At 37.0% G+C, this 24773-nt stretch overlaps 1 protein-coding gene and 1 long non-coding RNA gene across 3 annotated transcripts; one reads left to right on the forward strand and one right to left on the reverse strand.

Moving 5' to 3' along the window:
* Window positions 1-1541: 1541 nt before the first annotated feature.
* LOC139192249 (uncharacterized) lies at window positions 1542-7791 on the forward strand. 2 transcript variants are annotated; one of them, XR_011576276.1, is made up of 6 exons: window positions 1542-1804; window positions 1888-2047; window positions 2153-2221; window positions 2754-2812; window positions 3805-3999; window positions 7702-7791. It is a non-coding gene; the product is annotated as an uncharacterized lncRNA (long non-coding RNA). The 2 variants fall into 2 exon arrangements; XR_011576277.1 differs by having other exon boundaries at window positions 7709-7791.
* Window positions 7792-17869: 10078 nt separating this feature from the next.
* On the reverse strand, window positions 17870-19127 carry LOC103448985 (heat stress transcription factor C-1). Its single transcript, NM_001329005.1, is given in 2 exon segments — window positions 17870-18766; window positions 18866-19127. Coding segments are annotated over 2 exon segments (1020 nt in total). The 5' UTR covers window positions 19079-19127; the 3' UTR covers window positions 17870-17959.
* Between the last annotated feature and the right edge of the window lie 5646 nt (window positions 19128-24773).

Genomic DNA, 24773 nt, shown 5'->3' on the forward strand with positions numbered 1-24773 from the left:
TTGAGCAAGAATTTGATGGCCCCCACTACAGTTCGATAGTGGAGAATCTCTCTAAGCAAATTAACATTGACCCTACTGATATTTCCATGGAGACTTCCTAGCCGTCTGATTTTAATGCTTTCTTAGATGTATTGGATCACTCCTGAAAATTACCTTTTTGATCGTCCTATACCAAAGAGCTCAAAGATTGGGATGGATGGTCATAGAGAATTACAGGATGCCAATCTAGCTCGAAAAATATTGGCCGAGAAATTAACCAGCCCCACCTCCTGTAGCGCCTAATACATCATAGCATCATCATCATGATCACAAAAATGATTATGTTGGATTCACGGATATATGAATGTGCCATGTACGTTCAATGTATTTGTTTTGTGTGATCCAAAGAAATTAACTTGAAGTTTGACACTTTTGAATGCTAAGTGTGTATCCTCCCTTAGCCACATGTCAACTTTCTGTGATATGAGGATGTGATTGGAATATTTGTTATTGGACATGCACACGTGGCACCATGCTGCCCTAATTTGACCGAAAATATTTTTGCTCATCATTCTAAAACGATGATGATGCTTATTATTCTATTGATTACCGTTAGATGAATTTGATTTAATTTCTTTATTGCACAAATCTCAAAAATTCAAAATTGTAATCCAACGATATGATGATGCCACCACTTTTTTAGGGTGGTGGGCAAAACTGTACTGAACTTTATCTTAATTCTCCTTCAAAAAATGGGACATCTTCACTTTTACGTATTGGAATATAATTATGTAGTTTGGAGAAAATACCTCTATGCTATAGATTGAATATAATTTACAATTTATATTCACTTAAAATAGAGGCCGGAGGGTAATAGAGGAGTGCTAAAATCACGAGTCAATTAGTTTTATGAAGTTAATCAATCCCAACTTAAAATATGATAGTCTCAATATTTTTGGCAATCCTCTCCTATATAATCATGGATGAACTCGAGCCAGCTAAGTGATTGCGTAAAAAGAAACTCGATCTTTCACTAAGACCATCTCCAATGGTTGGGCTAAAAACCAACTATTTTTAGTCCAGAAAATTTAGCTTTTAGCCCAGAAACAGTTTTTCTGCTCCAACTGTTCTAGCCTAAAATTTTAGCCCGAGATTATTAAAGAATGAACTTAGGCTATTTTTGTGGATAAATTAAAATTTTAATAAATAAATAAATATGTATACTATCGTAAATTAATTTTATGAGCATTTTAATCTAAAAAAAATTTAAATTCCGATAAATATTGAAAAATTTAAATTCCAATTTCTGGGCTAAATTTTGGGGGAAATCTGGCCTTGGTTTAGCATTTAGCATTTAGCCCAAATTTTCCCCTTGAGTTGGATTGGGTTTTGGGGAAATTTTGGAGGGGTAATTTTGTCACAGCCCGTTCCAAATTATTATATTCGTGGCTGTGAATGGACGAAATTGCCCTTAAGAAATACTAAATTTGTGAAGCTTAGGTTGCTAATTATCTAGGTTCCTAAGTTTGAAAATAAAATGGAATTTAATAAGGATGGAACTTAGATTTTTAGGTTAAAATGTTAAAGTTTGGTGTTTGGAGATTGGAATAAGGACCACGTGGGATCCCCACATCCCTCAAAACCCTCCTCATTTCCCGTTCACTGTCTTTCTCTCTCCTCCTTCACGATTTCTCACTCTCTCTGTCTCTCTCCTTCGAACTCACACGGACCACCACCAAAACCACCCTAAATCTATACCAACGTCAAGTTTGAGACCACCATTGGAATCCTGAGGACTTCACGATCACGTTGGTATCCATTTCAGGTAAGTTTTACTTCGGAAAACCTAGATTCTAAACTCCCCATGAAAGTGTACTGTTCATGAGCTTTGAATTGGTTGATTTTTAGGACAATCCAAGCTCATAGTGAGCTTAGTGAGGTCCCAAGGAAGCTCGGAGTGCTTCGTTGGAAGTTTTTGGACGTAAGAACACGGAGATCGACAAGTTCAAAGTTTGGCCGGAGCTTTCGAGGCTTATTCCGGCGAATCCCCGGCGAGTTAGGAGTCGAGGTAGGTATCAATCTCTTCGTCTCGTCAAGTACTACAACTTTCCTTTTTGTTTCACTCAATTTCGTTGAGTATTGAAGAAGTTATACTCATTTGAAAAATACCCAGTTTCCGGCGACCTCCGAGGCTTTCGAGGCAGTTTCCGGCCAAACCACGGCGAACTAGGTGTTGTGCAAGGTACCATTCTCTTTGTCTCTTCAAGGGCTACAACTTTCGTTTTTGAATCACTTGATTTCGTTGAGAAATGACAAAGTTATGGCAATTTGAAAAACTGTTCAGAAAACGGCCGCCGGAAAAACCAGTCCGGCGACCCAAGGAAGAAGAAGGTGCTACAGTAAAAATAAAAAAATAAAAATAAAATTATTTTAAAAATATGTCGACGTCCGTGACGTCGAGTAGATCACTGTGGTATATTCATATACCTAAATTGAACACCGTATGAAAAAGTTATTGAAGATTGTTGGTTAGGTGTTCAAATAACGTTTTATAGTTTTCACATTTAGGTGAAAATGTGAATTGATGATCCGACCGTTGGATGGTAATGAAATTTTAGGATGTTATCCTAGAGATATATTGTGGACCTCTGGAAGTTATGGATTTAAAATCTGAGTGGCAGATCTTCCGGATCGAACTACGTAGTGACGTATTTTATATAAGTTAAATATTCTATCGATATGAATTCTGAGGTTGGATTTGATTACTATTCTAGGCGGCGATCGTCGTGACGCCTTGATGTGTGGTGCTAGGGAGTTGTTGGATGAACTCCAGGTGAGTGGGCAGTTTTGTTTTCCGTATATATATATATACTTAACGTTTTCCCAGAAATTGAAAATGCATGAAATTATGTTTAAAATGAAATGCATATGAGTTATGTGGAAAAACGGGAAGTGAAATACCATGCATAGAATTGATATGAAAAGTATATAGAAATGTGAGTTGAAATGCCATGCATGAATTAATATATGATGCATATGTATGAATTGGTGCGGTGGACGCACAGGTAAGAATTGATTTATGACGCATATGTATGAATTGGTGCGGTGGACGCACAGGTAAGAATTGATTTATGATGCATATGTATGAAATGGTGCGGTGGACGCACAGATGAGTATTTAATTACTGTTATGATGATGATGATATATATTGAGCTCAAATCCTGCACCATGGTTTAGTGCTTATAGTATTCACCGCATCGCACGCTCGCCTTGGATCCAAGTAGATGCTAGTCGTACAGTCCACGCGGAGTGGGTACGACAGACCAGTCGCGAGAGTGTTAGTGAGATTCCGACTGGTGGGTGACCTTAGATTATGTGCACAGATGATTTATGAGAAGCACTAGAGCGTAACTTGTGTGCAGAAGGCCGGACGGGTCACAGAGGTGACTCCGGTAGAGTGATAATGATAGATTTTGAGCTCTAGGTTCAACCGTATAGGGCTATTAGAGGGCCTACGGTTGATTACTTTCTTGCACCTGATATGATTATGTTGATGCATTCATACCTTATTACTGTTGAGATGATGTGGCATGGCATAATTAATATGAGAAATGTTGAGATGACATGGCATGGCATGATTGATAAAGAGATAATGTTGAGATAGTTAAAATGAAGTTTTGAGAATATATATGTATATTTATATTTTACATTTCTGGGAAAGTATACAGGTTTTACGGAGAGGGGTTACAACGTTTTGAGAAATGTTTGGATTTGGAAAAGAATTGTTTTACTGACCCACTCAATTTTGGTTTTGCGCCCCTCCAGGTTCAGGAATCACAAAGGTGTGGTGACTACGAGGAATTCGACGGTGTTCTGACAGATTGGACAAAATTAGGACTCACCTTCGGGTGTATCAACTTATAAATTGTATAATTAAAGCTTCCGTACTGTGCAAATGGTTACGTCACTCTCACGTGACGGCCAGCATGCCCTCCTTCGGGACGGGGTGTGTCAAATTTGGCTTTTAGCCCACCATTGGAGTTGGTCTAAGAATAACCAAAATATATATTAATCTAAACAAAGGTGGAAAGATAGATACCAAAACATATTCAATATTTATTTATTTTTATATAGAATTACCTATTTTATTAGAAGTTGAAAATGTATGATTCTTCACCTTACACAATGGGTCCCCATCGGCCACTTACAGTTTCTCCAAGCTTTTGGTTGGAGAAATGTCTGGGATGCTAAGTGAGAATCAAAGTAAACTATTTGAAGTTAAAAACCCGATTGCCTTGTCACAATTTGCAATGGCCACTATGTTGCCCTAATTTGGCGGCAGAAAGCCAAAAATGCCATCTAGGTTCCAAATTCGAATACCCCATCATTTTGGAGAATCTCTTTCCATTTTTCTTGTTTGTTTTCTTTGAACAAACCTAAAACCAAACATGTCACCAACAATACTCTCTCTCTCCTCCAAGATTGTTTCCTTCATTAATCAAACGCTAAGTTATGTTTGCTGCATGCCTTACGTGCACAAAAGCACATTTACATATTCCCCCTTTTGAATTTCTCTCTTTCTTTTGGATTGTAATTTCTGCGTTTGCTTTCTATCAAAATATAAGCATCTTAGTGCCATACGTGTTCGGGTTAAAACTGAAACTTTGGGCTAAAAAAGAAGTTAGCCCAAAAGAAGGTCTAGAAGGAAGGAAGCCCAAGGCTCAGCTGAAGCCCAGAAGGCGGAAGAAGCCCTTTTACCGACTAAGTGCAAATCACTTGAGCCACTTGCTCACCTACCTAGAAGTCAAGTGGTGTAGACTAACCATCTAATCAGCCCAAAAGTACTTTACAATGGCAGTACAAGTAAAAAGCTGATGAGTCACTACCTTTCAGCCGCATTTGTGCAAGATCGATGCTGCAGGTAGCCAAGCCAAATCATCTATAAAAAGGGAAAGAGAAATCAGAGATAAGGACACTCAATCAAATAAACAAATACACAAACTCTGCTCAAGCCAGATTTGCATACGAAGCTGTAGTCAGCACCAAACCTTCATCCTTTTCAGGATTAACCCTCACCAAAAGCATTTGTAAAAGCTCTGCTACCTTGTCTGAATCTTGCTGAAGTATCGATTCCCTCCTGAAAACTCATCTCTTAATCTCCCCTTTTAGCACTCAAACCCTTTGTAAATCACAAAAAGAGGAAGTTGCAAGACGATCAGCCTTGCCCGACCCTCTTTGTGCTGTCTTTCATTCATAAATCTAGTAATATGATGTATACTTCCATCTGTATCCAAGTTATTTCTAGCAAGTTTGTGATTAAAAGGCTTCTTGGTTTTTGGATCTGGTCGGTTTAATGGTGCCCAACCATGCAAAAGATAAAGTTGGAATCCGCACTCATAGCTTGACCAGATCTAAGTTCTAACCTTTCGGGCATACAAGATTTATCAATCAAAAGTCATTGGTCTCAAGGCATAAAAAAGAACTTTATGTGGACTTAACCCATCCACGACAATCCTTGATAACAAGAAGTCCAAAGTTACTTGGGACGCAAGTAATTAGCCTATTTCTTAGTTTTACTTCTGTTATATTATCATTGCCACAGAACGCTTGAGTATAAAGTTAATTTTGATGGGAAGCCTCAAGACCTATACTTAAGGCCCTACAAAGGCACCTATCTGGGTTCATTCTGGTCTTCGGGCTCGGGTGATTAAAGTATAACAGTTGTAATACTTTTGCAACAATGAACCAACCACTATATGTTCGAGTAATTGGTTAGTTTTGATTGCGAGCCTCAAGCCCTATACCTAAGGCCCTACAAAGGCACCTTTCATAGCTAACTTGGTCTCTCGGACATATACAATTAAACTAAACATTTGTCATGCTGAAGATGGCAGTGGCACGCCTAAACACCTAAAGTTAATTTTGATTGTGAGCCTCAAGGCCTACACCTAATGCCCCACAAAGGCACCTTTCAGAATTAACTCTGTCATTCTCTTACAGCCCGCCAATAAGCAGAAGCCCGACAGACAATATCAATCGGCACCAACCTCTTGGGGAGCTGTGTGCTCATCGGCCAGGAAACGTCCCCATCGAAAATTCCTCCAGACGAACAATACGTATGTGCTTTCGACAGCTCAATCTACTAAAACCAATAACAATTTACAAGTGAAGATCACCATCACAAGTTACATATTTGAACAGAAATAATAGCATAATTTTATTGGCGAACAGAACAGTTGCAAGGGTGTCAATCTAGGTACATTTACTTTAGTGTTCGTGATCTAAGGTAAGTTCACACACACGAAATTACGAATAATACTTTAGTAATTGAAAAGAAAAGGAACACTACAAATTCGATGACTCTTATTTCTAATTGAGTTACAAAGCACTATATTTAAAGAGAATTAACATTAAACCTGATAAGCAAGGTATTTAAAACTTAGCGAGCAAGAAATCCTAATATTTGGCCCACAAGAAAAATAAATAAAATAACAAATCTTCATGTCCAACATAGAGATAAAAACTTCTACACGACCACCATAAAAAAACAAATAATAGTAAACAAATTTATCACTACGTTAATATACGCAACAAAGCTATATCGAGGTAGACAAAATTTGTCCCTAAACAACAAGGGTGTGTAGAGGTTAAGGTCATTGTGCTTTTTTTTTTCTTCTTTTTTTTTCATAGAAAATCCCACTCTTAATGTTTGTTGCCAGCAACCTGGCCTTTAGGGTGCGTTTGGTACGTGGGACGGGACGGGACGGAACGGGACAATGCGTTCCGTCCCGCGTTCGGTGCGCCAAAAATGGATGGAACAGGCTGTTCCACGGGACAGATTTTGGGTGTTTTTGCGTCCCACCTCCCCCTGGAACGGGTTTGTTCCACGTCTGTGGAACACAATGTTTTACCATTTTAAGACAAATATACCCCATGTCTTTTTCAAAAATTACACCTTCGTTCCGTCCCGTCCCGTCCCATCCCGTCCCTTTCCGTCCCGTCCCGTCTGCATACCAAACGCATCCTTAAGGACGTCACTGATGAGTCACTTCTTGACCTAATGATTAAATTAATTAATGTCATTGTATATGCGATTGGATGGCTCGACGGGGGAATGTAACTGGGTCAACTATACCAAAGTACATTTGAATTGTCTATTTGTAATTGATAAAAACCACTCATGCAGCATGTCTATATCAATATGTACCATCTACAAATATTTCTGTCCATCGTTTGTGGCCATCATCATGATTGAATCTGATAGATTTTTGGAGAAGAATCCATGCCTGGAGAATCAATGATGCCATGTTACGCCAGAATATCGTACTTCTGTCGGATCCTCCCTATATCATGATCGTGCTTTTGTAGGTAGATGTTGTACACTGTGTAACTGGAATAAGGGCCCTTCTCAATAAACCATATGGATATAGCTGTATCGGCGTCTACATTCATACACAGGGCGGAGCACAGTTCGTACGTATGAAGTTGTCGAGGAGTCCAAACAATGGAAACTAGCTCCGTCATTGTTAATTTGATGCTAAACACTTGTAGGTACACGTTAGATAAGTAATATGAAAAATAACTCAATTTCTTATAAGTCATTTTATATAAGGTTTTTTCTTTTACCGATGTGAGATTTTTTTTTGGAAAAATTAGTATATGATCCCTAGTTCTTACTGTTCATTGACTAAGACCTTATTAGTTCTCAAATTTTGATTCAAGTCCCTAGCATTAATGTGATAATGAATTTACATGTTTATTATATAATTTTTTAATATAAAAATTAGTAATTAATTTAGGGTTTAATACTCACACCTCTATTAAACTTCTAATTAATTTTCAATTCAAACATTTCCAAAATAATAAAAAATTAAATTAAATTAAGTTTGTACCTATTAGTTTTTTATATATATAAAAAGATTCTCAATTTTTTAATCTTAAATGTATCCATTCATATAATTTTTCAATTTTTTTAATCTTAAATGTACCCATTCTCAAATATATCAATTTGTTATATGTAAAATGTACCCTTTTTTAATATAAAATCCATTCAAATTTTTTAATCCATGTTTAAACTTATATGGGTACATTCTTTTTCGTTGATTTGAGAATGTATCCATGTTTTGGTACAATAAGTTTTTTTTGTTAATTTTGTTAATGTACCCATACATATATGTATACACACACACAATATAATAGAGAGTATAATTTATATTTTATTATTTTTAATCCCATAAATTATGGGTTTTATTTAAAATCTCATTAATATAAACAATTACAAATTTCAATTTTTAGTTTTTAATTTAAAATATATAGTAACTTACATTATTACATTAATGTCATGGACCTCAATCAAAAACTAAAAACTAACAAGGTTTCAATCAAAGAATATTGATAGCTAGGGACCGCATCCAAAGTGTCCCTTTTTTTTTTTTACCTTCACATCCTTACACACCTTCTCACGTATGGCGAATTTTCAAGCCAAACACGTGGACAACAGAAATTTGGTGACATAGTCCACAAATAGCCGTTGGGCTTCACACGTAAGCCAAACTGACTCTGGTACCATGAAAAAGATGGTTCCACCATAAAATTAATTAAAAATATGAGAAATAGCTCAACCTTTTATAAGCTATTGCAAAATTTTTCTTTTCACTAATGTGAAACTCTTTTACCTTTACATCTTCATAAATTAAGGATGTATAACATGAAATAGGTTAAGTCTGAAAAGCGAGTTTAGAGTGATGGATACGATTAGGTAAGGTGTAGGGTTGGAAACCCTCCATACAGCTTGAGCTGACAGTGTAGTAAGGCGAGATAGTGGTATTAGTATATTGACTAATTAAGTTGTACACTGATATTCCCTTAGCAACTGCATGCCTATGAAAATTGTATCTAAATTCTAAATTCCTAGTGACCTTTAATACTAGGCATACTCACTTACAATGTCAACACTAAAAATTCCTTAATTTCTTAGTATAAAGGCACCATACACTAAATCTGACTAATCTCATATGCGTACCTCAGCTATTATTGGATTTGTTAGAATCATGTTTTTGCCTCTCTTATTCCCATGAAGATTTAGTGCAGAAACAGAATGTGACCTTCTGGAATAAAAGCAACATCAAAAGGTTTTTTTTATAAGGGAACCTGTTGATGGCTTCGTTACAGCAATTCATATTTTAGGATGCTGTAAAGACTCACAGAGACATTTCAACCTCCCTTTGGCCACCTTATGATTCATTAGCACCAGGAATCGAACTTGGAACGTGTTGTGTAGAATTCTCAAATGAAAAGACTGAAGAGTGAAAAGCATAATCCAATGATCTAAACAAAGAGTAGCACTATAATGTTCCAGGAGATAACATAAGGAAATTAGTAATTATTTTCTTGTACAGTAAACGATTCCCTCATGTGGTATATAAACTATAACAGACATTCATTAACTGTCGTTAAGCTCAAGTTTATGATTAAACAACCCACAAACAATCGTAGCACTTAATTCCCTACCTCTCATGTTAGCTTCTTCTCTAGCTAACCTTTACAAAACTATGAGACTATATGAAACTTAATAATTAATTCTAAGATGATTAAAGTAAGTGGGGTCTTAAGTAATTAAAGATTAATTAGTAGGAATAAAGGGTCAAGCGTGACCTTAGTCGCCACTTTACTTATATTGGTAAATTAGGTTAATGAAAGTTTGCAATTTGGAAGGGTCAGTTGTGCTTGTCTATATGTTCTTTGCTTCTTCAAGGATGAATATCAATGTGAACTGCCAATTGTATAAATTTTCTGGGAAAAGGAAAGGATCAATACCATTCTCTTTCTTTTCCCTAAAATTGTTTCCAGGAGCTTATCTTTTCATATACAACTCGATCGTTAGAATATATGTTGAAAAAGATACCATCATGAGAAAATAAAGCATGACTTGACACAAAATAATAAGATGACACCTTTCCCCGTGGTGCTGATCACCAGAAACTATATATAATATTATTTCAAAACGAGATTAGGGACATTAGACAGATAAATTACATATATATTAGTGAAAAAAATATCTTAGTGGACAGCAATGATATTGGTGTATGAGGAGATCTAAACCCTTACCCTTGTTGCTGACTTGGAGTTCTCGTTGGCTGGAAAAACAACCACCTGTAGTAAAACCAAAGGTGATCTTGAAACAAGAGAATCACCTTGAACCTAATCCTACGAACCTAACCCATATCTACACCACCGTTTCTTTTTTCAATGGCTGAAAGCCATGCAATATTGGGTTCAACCCTTGGGCTTGCTGCGCTAATATCCACAGTGTATGTTTTTGGGCTTGCCTAGCCTGGAGGCCACATTCCAAGCCGACTGGAGTTAGGTCCGCATGCCCTTGTTGGCAGCAGACTGGGTTCATCAGTCAGTAATGGTGGCGTTGGTAGCAGAATGGGCATAGGCCCGCAGCTTTCATTATTGAATTTGATTTCGTCCCAAGAACAATCCGACGATCCAGGTAACATGGGCACAGCTTTAATTGCATATGCTAATCTTGATACAGGTTGAATTATTGATTCCGGAGCCACTGATCATATGACTTATGATTGTACTATTTTTAATTCGACAACACTACCACAATGGGATAGTATTGTCACTACTAATGGCGGTATTGTCCCAGTTACGAGGGCGGGTTCAATAGCATTGACTCCTACTCTCTACCTACATAAATGCTTACTCTGTCACTCTCTAGCCATTTGTTATCTATGGGAGAAGTCACCGAGTTATTAGACTGTGTTGTGTAAATGTTTCCGTCTCTTTGTTTACTTCAGGATATCCAAACTCAAGCAATCATGGCCGTGGTACTAAGAGGAAGGAGTTGACTATGTTGATGCTGCCGTGTTCATCAAGTTCAAGGTCATGATAGTGGAAAGTTGACCATTCAATTGTGGCACCGTCAGCTTGGTCATACTTCATTCAGTTATTTGCTAAAATTACTTCCGTCATTATTTGGTAAAATTCAAAATTCTTCGTTAAAGTGTAATGTTTGCACATTAGCTAAAAGTCCTCGAGCATCTTATCCTCTGAGTTTGAAAAAAAGAACAAATCATTTTGAGCTAATTCATTCTGATGTGTAGAGGCAATCTTCGGTTACTACTCAGCATGGTGTGCGTTGGTTTGTAACATTTGTTGATGACTGCACTAGAATAACTTGGTTGTATCTCATGAAAAATAAAAGCGAAGTGGGTAGTATCTTCAAACAATTTTATCACATGGTCTATACTCAATATTCACTCACTGTTGAAATGCTTTGATTAGACAACGGTGGTGAGTATCTTAATCAGGAACTTTCTCAAAATTTTATGAAAAATGGCATTTTCCATTAAACTACGTGCCCTTAGACCCCAAAACAAAATGGAGTCGCCGAATGGAAAAATCGGCACATATTGAGTTACCCATGCCCTTCTTATTGGTAGCTATGCACCCAAGTCATACTGGGCGGGTGCAATCACCTATACAATTTATCTCATGAACCGAATGCCATCGTGTGTTCTTTCTTTTAGAACACCTCTGGGCATGCTTGTCAATCATGTTTTGCTCCCTTCCACCCTTCATCTCGAACATCGAGATTTTGGTTGTGTGGCATATATCCATCTTCACAAAAATCAACGAAGCAAACTTGATCCATGTGTCGTGTGGTATGTGTTCCTTGGCTTCCTCAACATAAAGGCTATATATGTTATCATCCATCCACTCAACATTCGTACGTCATTATGAATGTAACCTTCTCTGAAGACAAATTATTTTTTCCTCCCAGCCATACTCCTTAGGGGGAGACAACCTACCGACTATGAACACAACCCAAGTGGTGCAGACCATGCTGACCATACTGCTTGTGATGACCATGATGATCGTTCTCACTGTGAAGATCGTGTCCAATTGGACGTAGTGAATGTGACAGCCCATGTGGGCTTAACATATCCACTGATACTAATTTTGGAATAACTGATGTTGGCCCATGTAGGCCTAGATTAGAGATAGTGGTTGCACCGAGGGATAGGATAAATAATGGTAGCCCAAATGTGCCTAGTTTGGTGATTGCGCTCTAAGATTAAATGAACAAAGGAACTGTAATAGTGAAGTATAACATGTCAACCCATCTCATACTCTTCAAGTACACGTCCATGGTCCAACTGGTATCTTCGAGGTAAGCTCTCGTTCATATTCTGTTCAATCATCTTAAGTGTTACCTCATTGAAAAAAATCAAGGAATAACACCAGACATGTACTCTCCATAAGGAAATGTACAATACCCTATTGCAAACTATGTCTCACTTCAGCGACTCTCACCCAAATACTGTGCACTAGTTCAGCAGATAGAAACTATCAAAATACCCACTAGATTGGAAGAAGCCTTAAAAGATCCGAAATGGACAGAGGCAATGCAAGTTGAAATGGAAGCATTACAAAATAATAATACATGGAATGTGGTTGCACTTCCTAAAGGAAAAAAATCAGTGGGATCCAAATAGGTGTTCAATATCAAACATAAGGCAAATGGAACAATTGATAGGTACAAGGCAAGGTTAGTGGCCAATGGGCTGACCCAGACCTTTGGAGTCAATTATCAAGAGACATTTGCTCCGGTTGCAAAAATAAATATCATTAGAGTTTTATTGTCTCTTGTAGCTAACCTTGACTGGCCTATGAGACAGTTTGATGTAAAAAATGCTTTTCTACATGGAGAGTTAGATGAAGAGGTGTACATGAACATTCCACTAGGGTATGGCATTGTGAACTCAAGTGGGAAAGTACGTAGACTTCGTAAGGCACTATATGGGTATCGACAGGGTACCTCCGACCATACTTTGTTCATCAAATGCAAGGATGGTAAGGTAACCTTGCTTATCATATATGTAGATGATATGATTGTCATAAGTGATGATACAATAGAAATCGAACAGATGCAAGTGTATTTATCTTCCGATTTTGAGATAAAGGATTATGAGGGACTTAAATACTTCTTGGGGATTAAAGTGGCTAGATCTCAGGAATAAATATACTTATCTCAGCGAAAGTATATATTAGACATTATGTCTGATACTGGTATGCTAGGGTGTAAACCAGTAGATACACCTATTATGCAAAATTATCATTTGACGATCTATCAGGATCAAGTCCCGGCGAATAAGGAGAGGTATCAAAGGTTAGTTGGGCTATTGATTTATTTGTCACTTACAAGGCCAGATATTACTTATGTTGTAAGTATGGTGAGTCAGTTTATGCATGCTCCTAGTGAGGATCACATGGCAGCAGTAATGCGGATTCTAAGTTACTTGAAATGAGCTCTAGAAAGAGGGTTAATGTACATAAAACATGGACATATCGAGGTGAAAGGGTATACCGATGCAGATTGGGCTGGAAATATTACTGATCGACGATCTACATCGGGGTACTTTACTTTTGTAGCTGGTAATCTTGTGACCTGAAGAAGTAAGAAGTAAACTGTAATGGCAAGATCTTCAGTCGAGGCTGAGTACAGAGGAATGACGCATGGTATTTGTGAGCTTCTATGGCTTCGTATTTTACTCATTGAGATAGGGTTTAAACTAAAAAGGTTTATAATGTTGTACTGTGATAATCAAGCAACGCGAGAGATAGCTAGCAATCTGGTGCAGCATGACAAGACCAAGCATGTTGAGATGGATAGACATTTCATAAAAGAAAAGTTGGATGTTAATTTCGTTGACATTCCGTTTGTAAAGACAGAATAACAGTTGGCATATATTTTAACTCATGCGGTTTCTACTAAAAGATTTCAAGACTCACTCGACAAGTTGGGCCTAGGGGATATCTATGATCCAACTTGAGGGGAAGTGTTGGAACAAGTCAAAGTTCTAGGTGAAATAGGAATGTATTTGTATTTTCTAGTTTGTTTCCAATTCTCTTTAATGTTCTTTGTATCACAAGGAGAAGTTATGTGTGTTTATGTGTGTGTGTGTGTGTGTGTGTGTTTATATTGCCTCGTAATTTGAGAAGAATAATAAGAAAGATTGAATTTTAATTTTAATTGTTCATACGTATTACGGTTTTACGTCGGGTAGATCACATAAGGTGAACCTCTAAGCACAAATCCCTATTCAGCATCAAGAGATTTTTCAATGTGCCCCAACACACTTGTATATATACAAGTGGATGGACACTTAAAGGAAAAATTCTTTACTGGTATAATAACACATGGCATGCTTGTACATATACAAGTGTGAAATTGGTACCAAGTGGATTACCCTACAATAAAACTTAAAACTAACTGTACTGACTAGTCAAACATACTAGTCAACTGAGTATAGATTGTTAAACCCCACGCATGTAAACCAAACAAACTTAAAAGGTTAACACTTAACAATGTGAACTTTAGTTAAGTTTTAGTCTTAGTACTTGAGTTAAGTTCACTTGATTAATTTAAGTGTCAATACTAGCAAACCCTACAATGTTTAACTCCAACAAGGGTTATGTATAAAGCTTTGTAAAGTATTGAACACAAGGAAGTTTTTGGCCAGAAAAAACCCACCTCTGGGTTAAACAATCGGGAACTCTCCACTGAGTCCAATCCACTATTGTAAACAAAATTTATACAAAAACCACACAGGCTCAATTCCTATATCATTATCTACAGAGCAGCTTTACCTTTGTATAACTTTGTCTTACATGAGATGAACTATTTCGGTCTTCACGAAGTGGCAACTCTTATTGAGCTCTTCACCTTGTGGCACCGAGATTAACACGAACAATGATATGATGTTATGATATGTTTATGAAATCTGGATTCAAATAACCAGTCGGATTTTCTAATCAAACAGTTGAAGGAAGAATCTAACTTAAATCCAAACGCTTGGTCTATGAACGATATGAAACTTAAATTTAGACCAAAACTTAATGCAAAACCATTAAAACAATGCAACCCTACCTAATATGCAATGATTGGGTGTTTGTGCATGAGATGGTTTTGGAGTTAGGGTTTCGGTTTGGAAGCTTAAAAGGTAGCTCTAGGCTAAATGCACCTTTTTTTTTTTTAAATGTAAAAAAACCTAACCAAGGAACAATTGAATCCTTGAGAACCCTTTTAATGTGAGAGATTAATGTTTTCGACAAGGGGAACAAGGAGACACATGTCACAAGCCAAAGGGACCTTTTCAGATCAAGGGTGAGAGATCCCACTCATGAGAAAAGGTGTCATATGACCCATATGGGCTGTCATAATTTACGTGCCTAGACAGCTGGACAACAGACGAAATTTCTAATTAGACAACAACACTAAACAAAATGAATTTGGAAAAATAAGCTTGACATGCACATGCAAATGTATGATTCAAACCTTTTATAGTGAAGATGGCCAGTGCTTTGACAAGTTCAATCCCAGTAGAAAATCTAGATCAGCATTGTACCCTAACTCTAAATTATGAGCATGTGTGGTAGCATTTGCAAATTTTGACAAGGGAAGCCAAACAAAAACCTAGTACTTAACAAAGTGGAAGGACACTTAAAAAGAAAATTTTCTCTACTAGTAAAATAACACATGATGTATCGCCCCGTGTTCCGACCACATTGAAAAATCTCTTGTCACCATAGCATAATTAAGCACGAGTCTCTGACTTAGACGTGGATCTTTGGCTCATCTTTGGCTTTATTGCTTGACTTTAGACTAATCTTAATTACTTGATTATGTTTATAAAAATTGAGAGATTATATTTACACACCCCAAACTACTTCTCTCACACCCTTTTAATTTTGTAATATTTTCTACACATCACTAACACTTGATAGAAAAATATTAAAAAATTAAAAAGGTGTGAGAGAAGTAATTTGGGGTGTGTGAATATAAAAAGTCCTTCAACTCACGTACACTGTGCACTTAGCATGCCTATGTCACGTGCCTAGAGTGAAAGAACAAAGCCGGTATTGTGTGTTATGTGCAGGATTGTAACTGTATGACATGGGCACCAAAGCGTGTAAGGGTGGCACATAAGGCAGGGCATGTTTAGAGGTGATGGCCTACCTTACAAATGAAGGGAACCCCTTGTGCCCCTTGTAAATTTGCTGTGTCCCTCAGGGGTTCGAAGGGTCAAGAGAAAATCCTGGGTAGAGTTGTCTTATGTGCCAATTTACTTGCATGAGTATAGATTTTGATGGGACCATTTACGAATTACGAGTGTGTTGTCTTGTGAATCAGCAACACCCTGGATTTTTTACTTAAATTGGATACGCTTTTGAATGTGGACACTTCCTAATAGTAAATAGTATTGTAGTTTGCCAAACGCAGTAGGGTTTGCCACAGTGTATATTGGTAATTGCGATTAAGACAAGCCAATGTGGCCATTGGTGATTGGTCGAGGGTATAGTTAAAATGTGCTACTTCTCATAAATGGAAAATATATATCTTCGGATCTCTCACTCTAAAATTCAGAGATCAAGTGATTTAGGTTTTTGAAATTTGATCCAACGATAAAAAATTATTATAATTTTTAAATTTTTTTACTAACTTCTCTGTTTTTAACCGTTGTATCAAATTTTAAAAATCCAAATTACTTGATCACTTCCTTGGATTTTGGAGAGAGAGTCCACATGAATCATGTGAATATGGTTGAATGTGAACTTAGTCACTGAGAATTAGTGCCTCGGTGAATAGAATAATATAGAAATAATAATATATTTGGTTATACTTTTCTTCCTCGTTCCTAAAGCACTTTTTATGGACAAATTGATAAAATTATTCATAATCTTCGTGAGGACGTGTAAATTTTTAATATTTTATTTATTTCTTACCAACTTTATTACCTAAAACTAAAAGATGTTTACCATATGTGTAAATATAAGTGAAACTCATACACAAAAAGCATAATTTTGCAGCTGATGGGTTAGTTAAATTGAGTTTAAATAACAAGATGAATTTTCAAGAGTTTGCGGAGTCTCCTCTTCGTTTAATTCAAACTCTTTCCGATAACTGCTCTAGGGGTCGTTAGAGCTAAACTAGCGGTTCATTAGTGTTTCTTTCTCTTTCTTCCATGTTATTAAATAAAAAAACAAAAACTTAAGAAAAACAACTAATTATTAATAAAACGGGTTTGAGGAAATCCAATAACATCTTAAAAAATCAACCCATCCACAAGAGGAGAAGGCTCATAAAAGAATGAAGACTAATGTCAAACTCATGGCCTAATTTTGTCATACTATCAGCCATTCTATTCTTCTCACGATAAAATGATAAATATGATAAAGCGAGCCAATACTGAGTGGGCTGCGTTTTCAATGATATATGATATAAAATTACAACCTATCCTTGTGAACTTAATAATTCAAATGTTCAAGAATGTAGTTATGAAGCTATATCAAGCCAGATGAAGGACAAAAACATAGCTCATATTCATCTAGCAGCAGAATCTTTTGAAACGTAGTTTAGAAAGTTATAAAAAATAAAAAAAATTGGTAAAAAAAAGTTATAATTTTTAAACTGGCGATTATGACGGAGCAATACCATTTCTAACCATTTAATAAATAACATCATTACGAATAATGTTATTCATACCATGTTTTTGTACCATATTTTTATACCACCTTAAGTGGTATCTAATGTGGACAGCTACATCATTTATAAAATTTGCAAAACTCAAGGAAAGGAAAGAGAAACACTCATCGTATATCACAATCATCATTTAATTAACTAGTTTTTCTTAATTATTAGTTTATTAAATAATGAATTAAATTTAAAAATCTGATTAATTCAATTGATGTGGCTGTCCACATCAAATGTCACCTAAGATGATATGAAAATGTAGTACAAAAACATAGTATGAATAACACTACTCCATAATTAAAAAAAAAAGAACGCAAAATGTGGAATCCAAGTAAGGTCTTGTTAAATTCGAAAAAAAATTAAACATAAATATTGTTTTTTTTTTTTTTTGTCAACAAAACATAAATATTGTTAAAGCACCAAAAAAACCTAAAAGCCTCCCTCCAATAGCGAAAATGGATAAGGCGGTGGAGGACTAGCTTCCACCTCCGTAAAGAATCCCACTTCCCCGCCAGGGCCGCCGCCACTCCCATTCCCATACCCATACGCGGAATTACCACTATTCCGGGTATTCTCCGCCCCATGACCCAACGCCGTCGGATTCATGTTATACGGGTTTTGTATAGCGTGAACCCGATCCACAACCCACCTCTGCCTTAACCAATCCGACGCCGTCTGGGCCTCCGGTGGCGTGGGATACCGATTAAAACTCTCCATCTCAAAACCAGCTTCGGGAGATGAGGAAATTACCGCTACGGTTCCGTCATCTTCGTCCTCAGTTTTGACGGAAGTAGTGGCCCCCATTGTCGATGACGACGACGACGACGATGTCGATGCCATCATCATAACCCGCCGTTTCTTCTCCCCCAACTGGGCCGCCGTCGCGCGATCCTTCTCGAGCATCATACGTGGCAGAATCTCCGGGTCCTCCGCCACTTTGTTCAGAAACGCCATCATTTGCTGCGGCCGTCGCTCCGTCGCATCCAGCCGCCGGTTCATATCCCCGATTTCTTGCTCCAGCGCCTTCTGCTCCTGCTTCAACCCCGAAATCTCCCTAATTATATCTTCGCCATCGAGCTCCTCGTGCTTCGCCTGTAAGAAGTTTGCGTTTGAATTCGAACTCGAACTCTTGCCCATGTGTTTTCTCCTCGCCACGTTTCTCAGCAAATGCGTCTGCCCTCGCAGAAACCACTCGCTCGCGAACTCCCACTTATCTGGATCGACCTTTCGAAATCCCTGCAAAAGTAATCAGTATTACGAACTGGGTCTTTCAATTCCCTACTTAATTAACAAAACCCATTAATTAATTAAATAATTTCACGACTAATTGCTCACATAGGTGTTGAGCTGGCGTACGAAGCTGGAGAAATTGTTGTGCTTGAAGTAAGCGGGTAACAGTCTCTGAGAGAAGACCACAGGGTCGACGACGACGAAGCTGTTGTTGGCTCTTCCCCACGTGATTAAATTGTCCGTCGTCGAATCGTTGACCATCTGGTAAGTCTTCATAACGAACGGTGCGATGACGTTGTTGCTCTCCTCCATCATCATCCCATATAACTCTCCTTCACAACTCTCTGTTTTCTGTCTGCGTTTTCAGAGCCTTATCTCTCGCTGCTTTTTTTCTCGAATAGGTGAAGGAGCACCGTAAATAAATAACAGACGCGCGCACAGTAACACCGAGCTAACGTGGCACCTGGCAATAGGCATCCGATAGTTCATTGGCGGGAGCGATGTGGGACCCGCCCTCTTGCCCTTTTAGTACACGTCATCGTGAGATATTTTCCAGGAGACAGATGGTTCCACGCGCGATTTAGGAGCGTGGGACTGGGTGCGCCTTTTTTGTTATTTAGTGACGTGGTCCCCGGAGGTGCTGACAACTGTAGTAAGACTAGACGACAGGGCGGGCACTAATCGAGATTGGATTGGATTAGCACTTTCTCGCAAGATAATTGGAGGAATTAATTAATAATTTGAGGGTGTTAAGGCTAATTACCATAGGCTCAAAGGGCATGGTAGATCGATAAATTTTTTATTAGGATGGAAATACGGGTGGTACATCACGTGTTTTTATGTAAGTGGTGAGAAATTTTATTTTTTAAGTTATTAACCTTTTAATTCACATATCCCACAATTTGTATAATGACACGTAATATATCACCTCGTGTACCGATCTTATTGAAAAATCTCTCTGATAGATCTTAGTCGTATTAGGCTATGATGGTTTGTGATTAGTTAACTAATGGTCAACAATTCGCTGTCCATATTTATTTGTTTGTAAAAACAATAAAAGGAAAACTAATGAAAAATGATTTGAAAATATTGAGTTTTAACGATAAAAACAAAATAAAATGTAAAGTGAATAATACTATGATTGACCTTTGAGCGTAAAATATGATTTTTCCCTAAAATGAACAGTTCCATAAACTTTTCGTTAAAATTTCCAACAATGAACTGAGGCAGGATTTGAAAGTTGATAATCAACTGACAAGATATGGTGGCATATGGCTTATTTCTTGGATCTAACTCAAAAAGGGAAGGTGGTTACGATTCTCTGTTTCATTCATGGCGGAGAAATATATATGTCTCGAATTAATAACTCACGATGTCAATTGTTTTAATTTTACATAATAATTTGTTGTTAGACCAATTTTAACTTTTGGACTCAAATCTGAATATTTAGATCCACTAAAATATAGAACTTAGAACTGTGGATGGTGAATGTCACCGAATCCTATAGACCTAAATTTCAAAATCTAAAATGTAATAGTTGTTGTGGAATGAGTTTAACCCTAATTTTTTTTTTTTTTTGTAGGATAGTGTTATCTACATACTTATTTTTACTTCTCACACATTCCTCTCAATTTTCGATCATTAGATCAAATGAATTGAAAAAGATCAATGGACAAAAATTAATAAGGGTGTGTAGGAAGTAAGGATTTTTTAAAATGGCTGTTTGATCGAAACCAAAAGATTGCAAAAGAAAAATCGAATTTTAATCTGGACTGCTAATCACCAACGGTCTAGAAATTGAATTTTAATTTGACGTCTTCTTCAACTCGACGCAATACTACAGTAATGCACTATTGCAATACAGGATAACGAAAGTACAACTTATACTTGTTTCATCAAGGTGGATATTTGTTAGTATAGTAGAGATATAGATGTTTTTTAAGAGCAACTCCACCGTTGCAAAGGCCCCCCGGGGCTATTCACTACTTAATTCACCCAGTGAACAGTAACTGCCTTTTGCATCTCCACCCCTACACTGAATAGCCCTAGTAATACAAAATAATTTTGATTTGTTGGTAATAAACTTAATGATGGACCTCCCACACAGCAAAGAAAGCCCAACCTAAAACAAGGATTTGAGCCCAAAACAAAAAACAAAAACCTAGCAGCCTACTATCCCAACCGTCATCGGAGCACCTCAAACCGAGCAACCTCCAACTCAGCACCAGCCAACACCTCCAAAAGACGCCAGAGATCAAGCCACTCCAAGTTGCAAAATCGGAAAATAAGCAAACTTCAACATCCATGAGCAACCACAACAAAGATCGAAACCACAAAACAAAGGAAGCCAGTGTAAAATTACATCCCACAGGCAACGGAGCCGAGAACGGCAAACACAAGGTTTTTGCTGCACTTCTGTAGTCCATGGCTTCAGGAAACTGTGTGGTGTAGAGGGGTGCCAGGAAGATGGATCGAATAGTACCCGAAAAGAGCTTGAGTAGCTATAAGGTTGAGGCCTAGAAATGCAGATGAGATGATGGCTGATGTCACCCAGACGTCAGCCTTGCGTCACATGGCCTTCGGGCTCTCGGGCTAGCAACTCCATCGCCAGCACACGTTGGACCTCCCCACTCGAGCTCTCTGACCTTGTTTGAGAGCCAGTCCATCGAGCAATAGCCCACGGTGGAACTACTCTAATTAGGTTACCAATGAGATGAAACTGAAAGTAAATCTTATACAATTGCAACCATAGAAGTATGGACATAGGACATAGTGACACAAGATAAAAGCAAAGCTCTCTCTCTCTCTCTCTCTTGCCCCTGCAGCCCACTTTCATTGAATTTCTGAAGAGTTCATGTCATCAAGTACTTTATTGCGATGTGTCTAGCCACACATTAATAATGTTGATTTATTCTCTCTATAGCTAATTTTGAAACTTTTGGATCCTTGATCTCTGACAGGGGCACTGTGACAAGTGTTATAAATACAGGAGGTAGATTGTCTGCCTTCCTGTTTGGGTGTCCTTCCCATCATTTTCTATTCGTGCGGTAACGGTTAAGCCACGTCAACATTTTATATTCTTATTGCTTTTTGTCCTATTATCTCTATAAAAAAATTAATATAAAATGTTGATGTGGCTTAACCGTGACCGAACAAAATAGGACGGGATGAGAAATGCACGATAATAGGAGGGTAGACAATCTGCCTCCCTAAATACAAGCCTCCCAGGGCTCATCATTGTCGGGTCTTCCGATGGCTTGTTTTACTTATACAATTTTCTGATCCATGTTAAGATTCGAAGACGCATGTAATTGATAGAAATTCGAATTCTAATATATAAAACAAGGTTGTAATTGATTTGGATGAAATGTTATAAAATAAAAAATAAAATAAAAAGTTGACGGATGAAACGGAAGACCTGTTAGCTTAACGGGTTGGGTTTGGGTGACCCGTTAAATTAACGGCAAACCCAGTAAACCCGACTCGTTTACAGGTCTAATTGTAGCACTAAGTTGCATTTTGAGTTTTATTTTAAAGAGTAATATATGTTAAAGTAAGAATCCTCGAATTTGTAATACACAATTGAACAAGAAGTCAAACGACATCAAAACAATTAAAAGAAAAAAAAATATATAACGACGAGTGGGCATAAAGGAAAGGGATCCTCTCCCTTCCACCTAATCTCCTCATCAAATAATTCGGACCCTTTAAATTTGATCAAACGGCTACAAACAAAGACCCACTTTAAAAGTTATAATAACCTTAACCGTTTGATCAAGTTTTAAGGGTTCAGATTATTTGACGATGATGATTAGATGGAAGGGATTTGGAAAGGATCCCTTTCCGAGCATATTTCTCTTCTAATCTTAGTGGGCACGTTGTGTTGGCAAAAGTAAACTCCAAACGTGAAGTACATCATCAAATTTGAATTGAAAATGCAAATATGGTATTGGATAGCTTTGATAGGAACAAGTGCCCCAATGAAAAAGGATGATTCACCCAAAAGGGAAAGTTTTGTGTGGTGCTTATTTTTTGTCTATAATGTAATGTTGACAACGATCCATCATCCATATGAGGAGACAGTCAAAGTGAAATTAAGAACACTCATGCAAAGATTGTTCAAAAACATAAAAATATAAGCACTCGTTTAGTCTAATTCTATGAGTCATGACTGTATGTTTGTTAGATTATACGGCTAAAAGTGGACGCTCTTGTATCCTATGAGTACCATTCGAGCTTTTTCACATCTAATCCAAGCTCAACAATTTCAAATCGAATAATAAAGTACATGTATATACTAATGAGTTGTATCGTAACAAACTCACCAATTTCTTATCAAATAATAAAGTTTATTTATAGTACTATTGAGTTGGATCTTCATGTAAAATAATTTATCATGCAAGCACTATTTCATGTGCACCTTATCCCTTATACTTTTATAAGTGATAAGTATATGATGACTTCTTTTGAATGCAATGGCGAAGTCAAGATTGGTCATGGGGAGGGTCGAACTTAAAGAGTGCAAGGTTTAAAAAAATTACAACAATCAAATCCTTTTACATTAATGTCTTCCATCATTTATCAATACAAACAAATTATAATTGTTGACGATGACGTTTCATGTCATGAAAACTTCGCATAATAAACTCATTATAGTATTGTTCCATTACGCAACTGTATAATACGGAAAAAAAAAAGATCTTAGATTTTTAATCTTAGAGTAAAATATACTATATGACTAATAACTAATTAAACCAACAATTTCAACTGATCAATACCAATAATCATATAAATTATTCAATAAACAAAAATTCAATTAATCTATAATCAAGAATTCAATTTTTACCCTAAATAACAATTTCATTCATCATCAATAATTATAGGATTTCTGATCAATAATCAATAATTAATAGTCACTAATCATGTTGATCAATTACTTTATGATTCTATATAAATTAAACAAAATTTTGTATTAAATAATCAATTAGGGTTAGGGATAACATAAATGTGAAAATTAAAGATTTCATCTAAAAATTTGGAGAGAAGTGGTCAACCAAACCAAAGGATGGCGCTTGGAAGCTGGCGGGCGGGAGGTGGCTTGAATTTTGGAAGCAAGGAAGGCTAACGAGATGTTGCTGCTGGGATTTGGGGAGCTAATACTCTCTGACTGGTTTGAAGTGGGAAGGAACGGGGTTTGGAATAGTAAAGGCAATCGGGGACGAGTGGTCTCCCTTTAATTATTTAAATTTTTGTTAACTCAATAATCCAAACGACGTTGTCACACTAAAAGAAGTTTTTAATTTATTTTTCTTTTTAACTAGGGCCAAAACGACGTCGTTTTGGCCCTCCAAGATATTAATATTTTAATGAACAGTACATGGTCATATTTGCCTCAATCTCCAACCGATGGCCAAAGGGCCATATGACTCGTTTTAGCCCTATCACAAAAAACCGTCTTCAACCGAGGGCCAAACATAATTTATTATTTAAATTTAAAAACTACAACAACTTAAATTTAAAAACAACAATAACTTAAATTTAAAAACTACAACTTATATTTAGAAACTACAAATTAAATTTAGAAACTACAAATTAAATTTAAAAACTACAAATTAAATTCATAAAAAAAAATTTGGCCCAAATTTTTTTTTCAATCCAACAGTAACTGACGTCAACTAGCTATTGGATTTGAAATTTTGGCCTACCATTCATGTTAGATATAACCGATAGGAATAAGTACAATGCCGTTGGATATAACCCACATGAATAATGAAATTCCTAGCCCAGCCCGACCCGGGGCTGGCTGAGTTAGGCTAGCTGGTTGGCCCTTTGACCCTTTTTTGTCCAATGGGGCCCACGAGCCCTTTGGGCTAGCCCTCGATTGGAGACGGTTTTCAGGCTATTTTCGACCCTTTGACCCTCTAGACCATTCGATTAGAGATGACCTTAGTGTTAGGCCATAGGGAGCATATTAAATTTACTCCAAATCTGTGCTTGTCTCCATCTTATTGCC

Source organism: Malus domestica, chromosome 02 (assembly GCF_042453785.1).
Source record: "Malus domestica chromosome 02, GDT2T_hap1".
NCBI classification, from domain to species: Eukaryota; Viridiplantae; Streptophyta; class Magnoliopsida; order Rosales; family Rosaceae; genus Malus; species Malus domestica.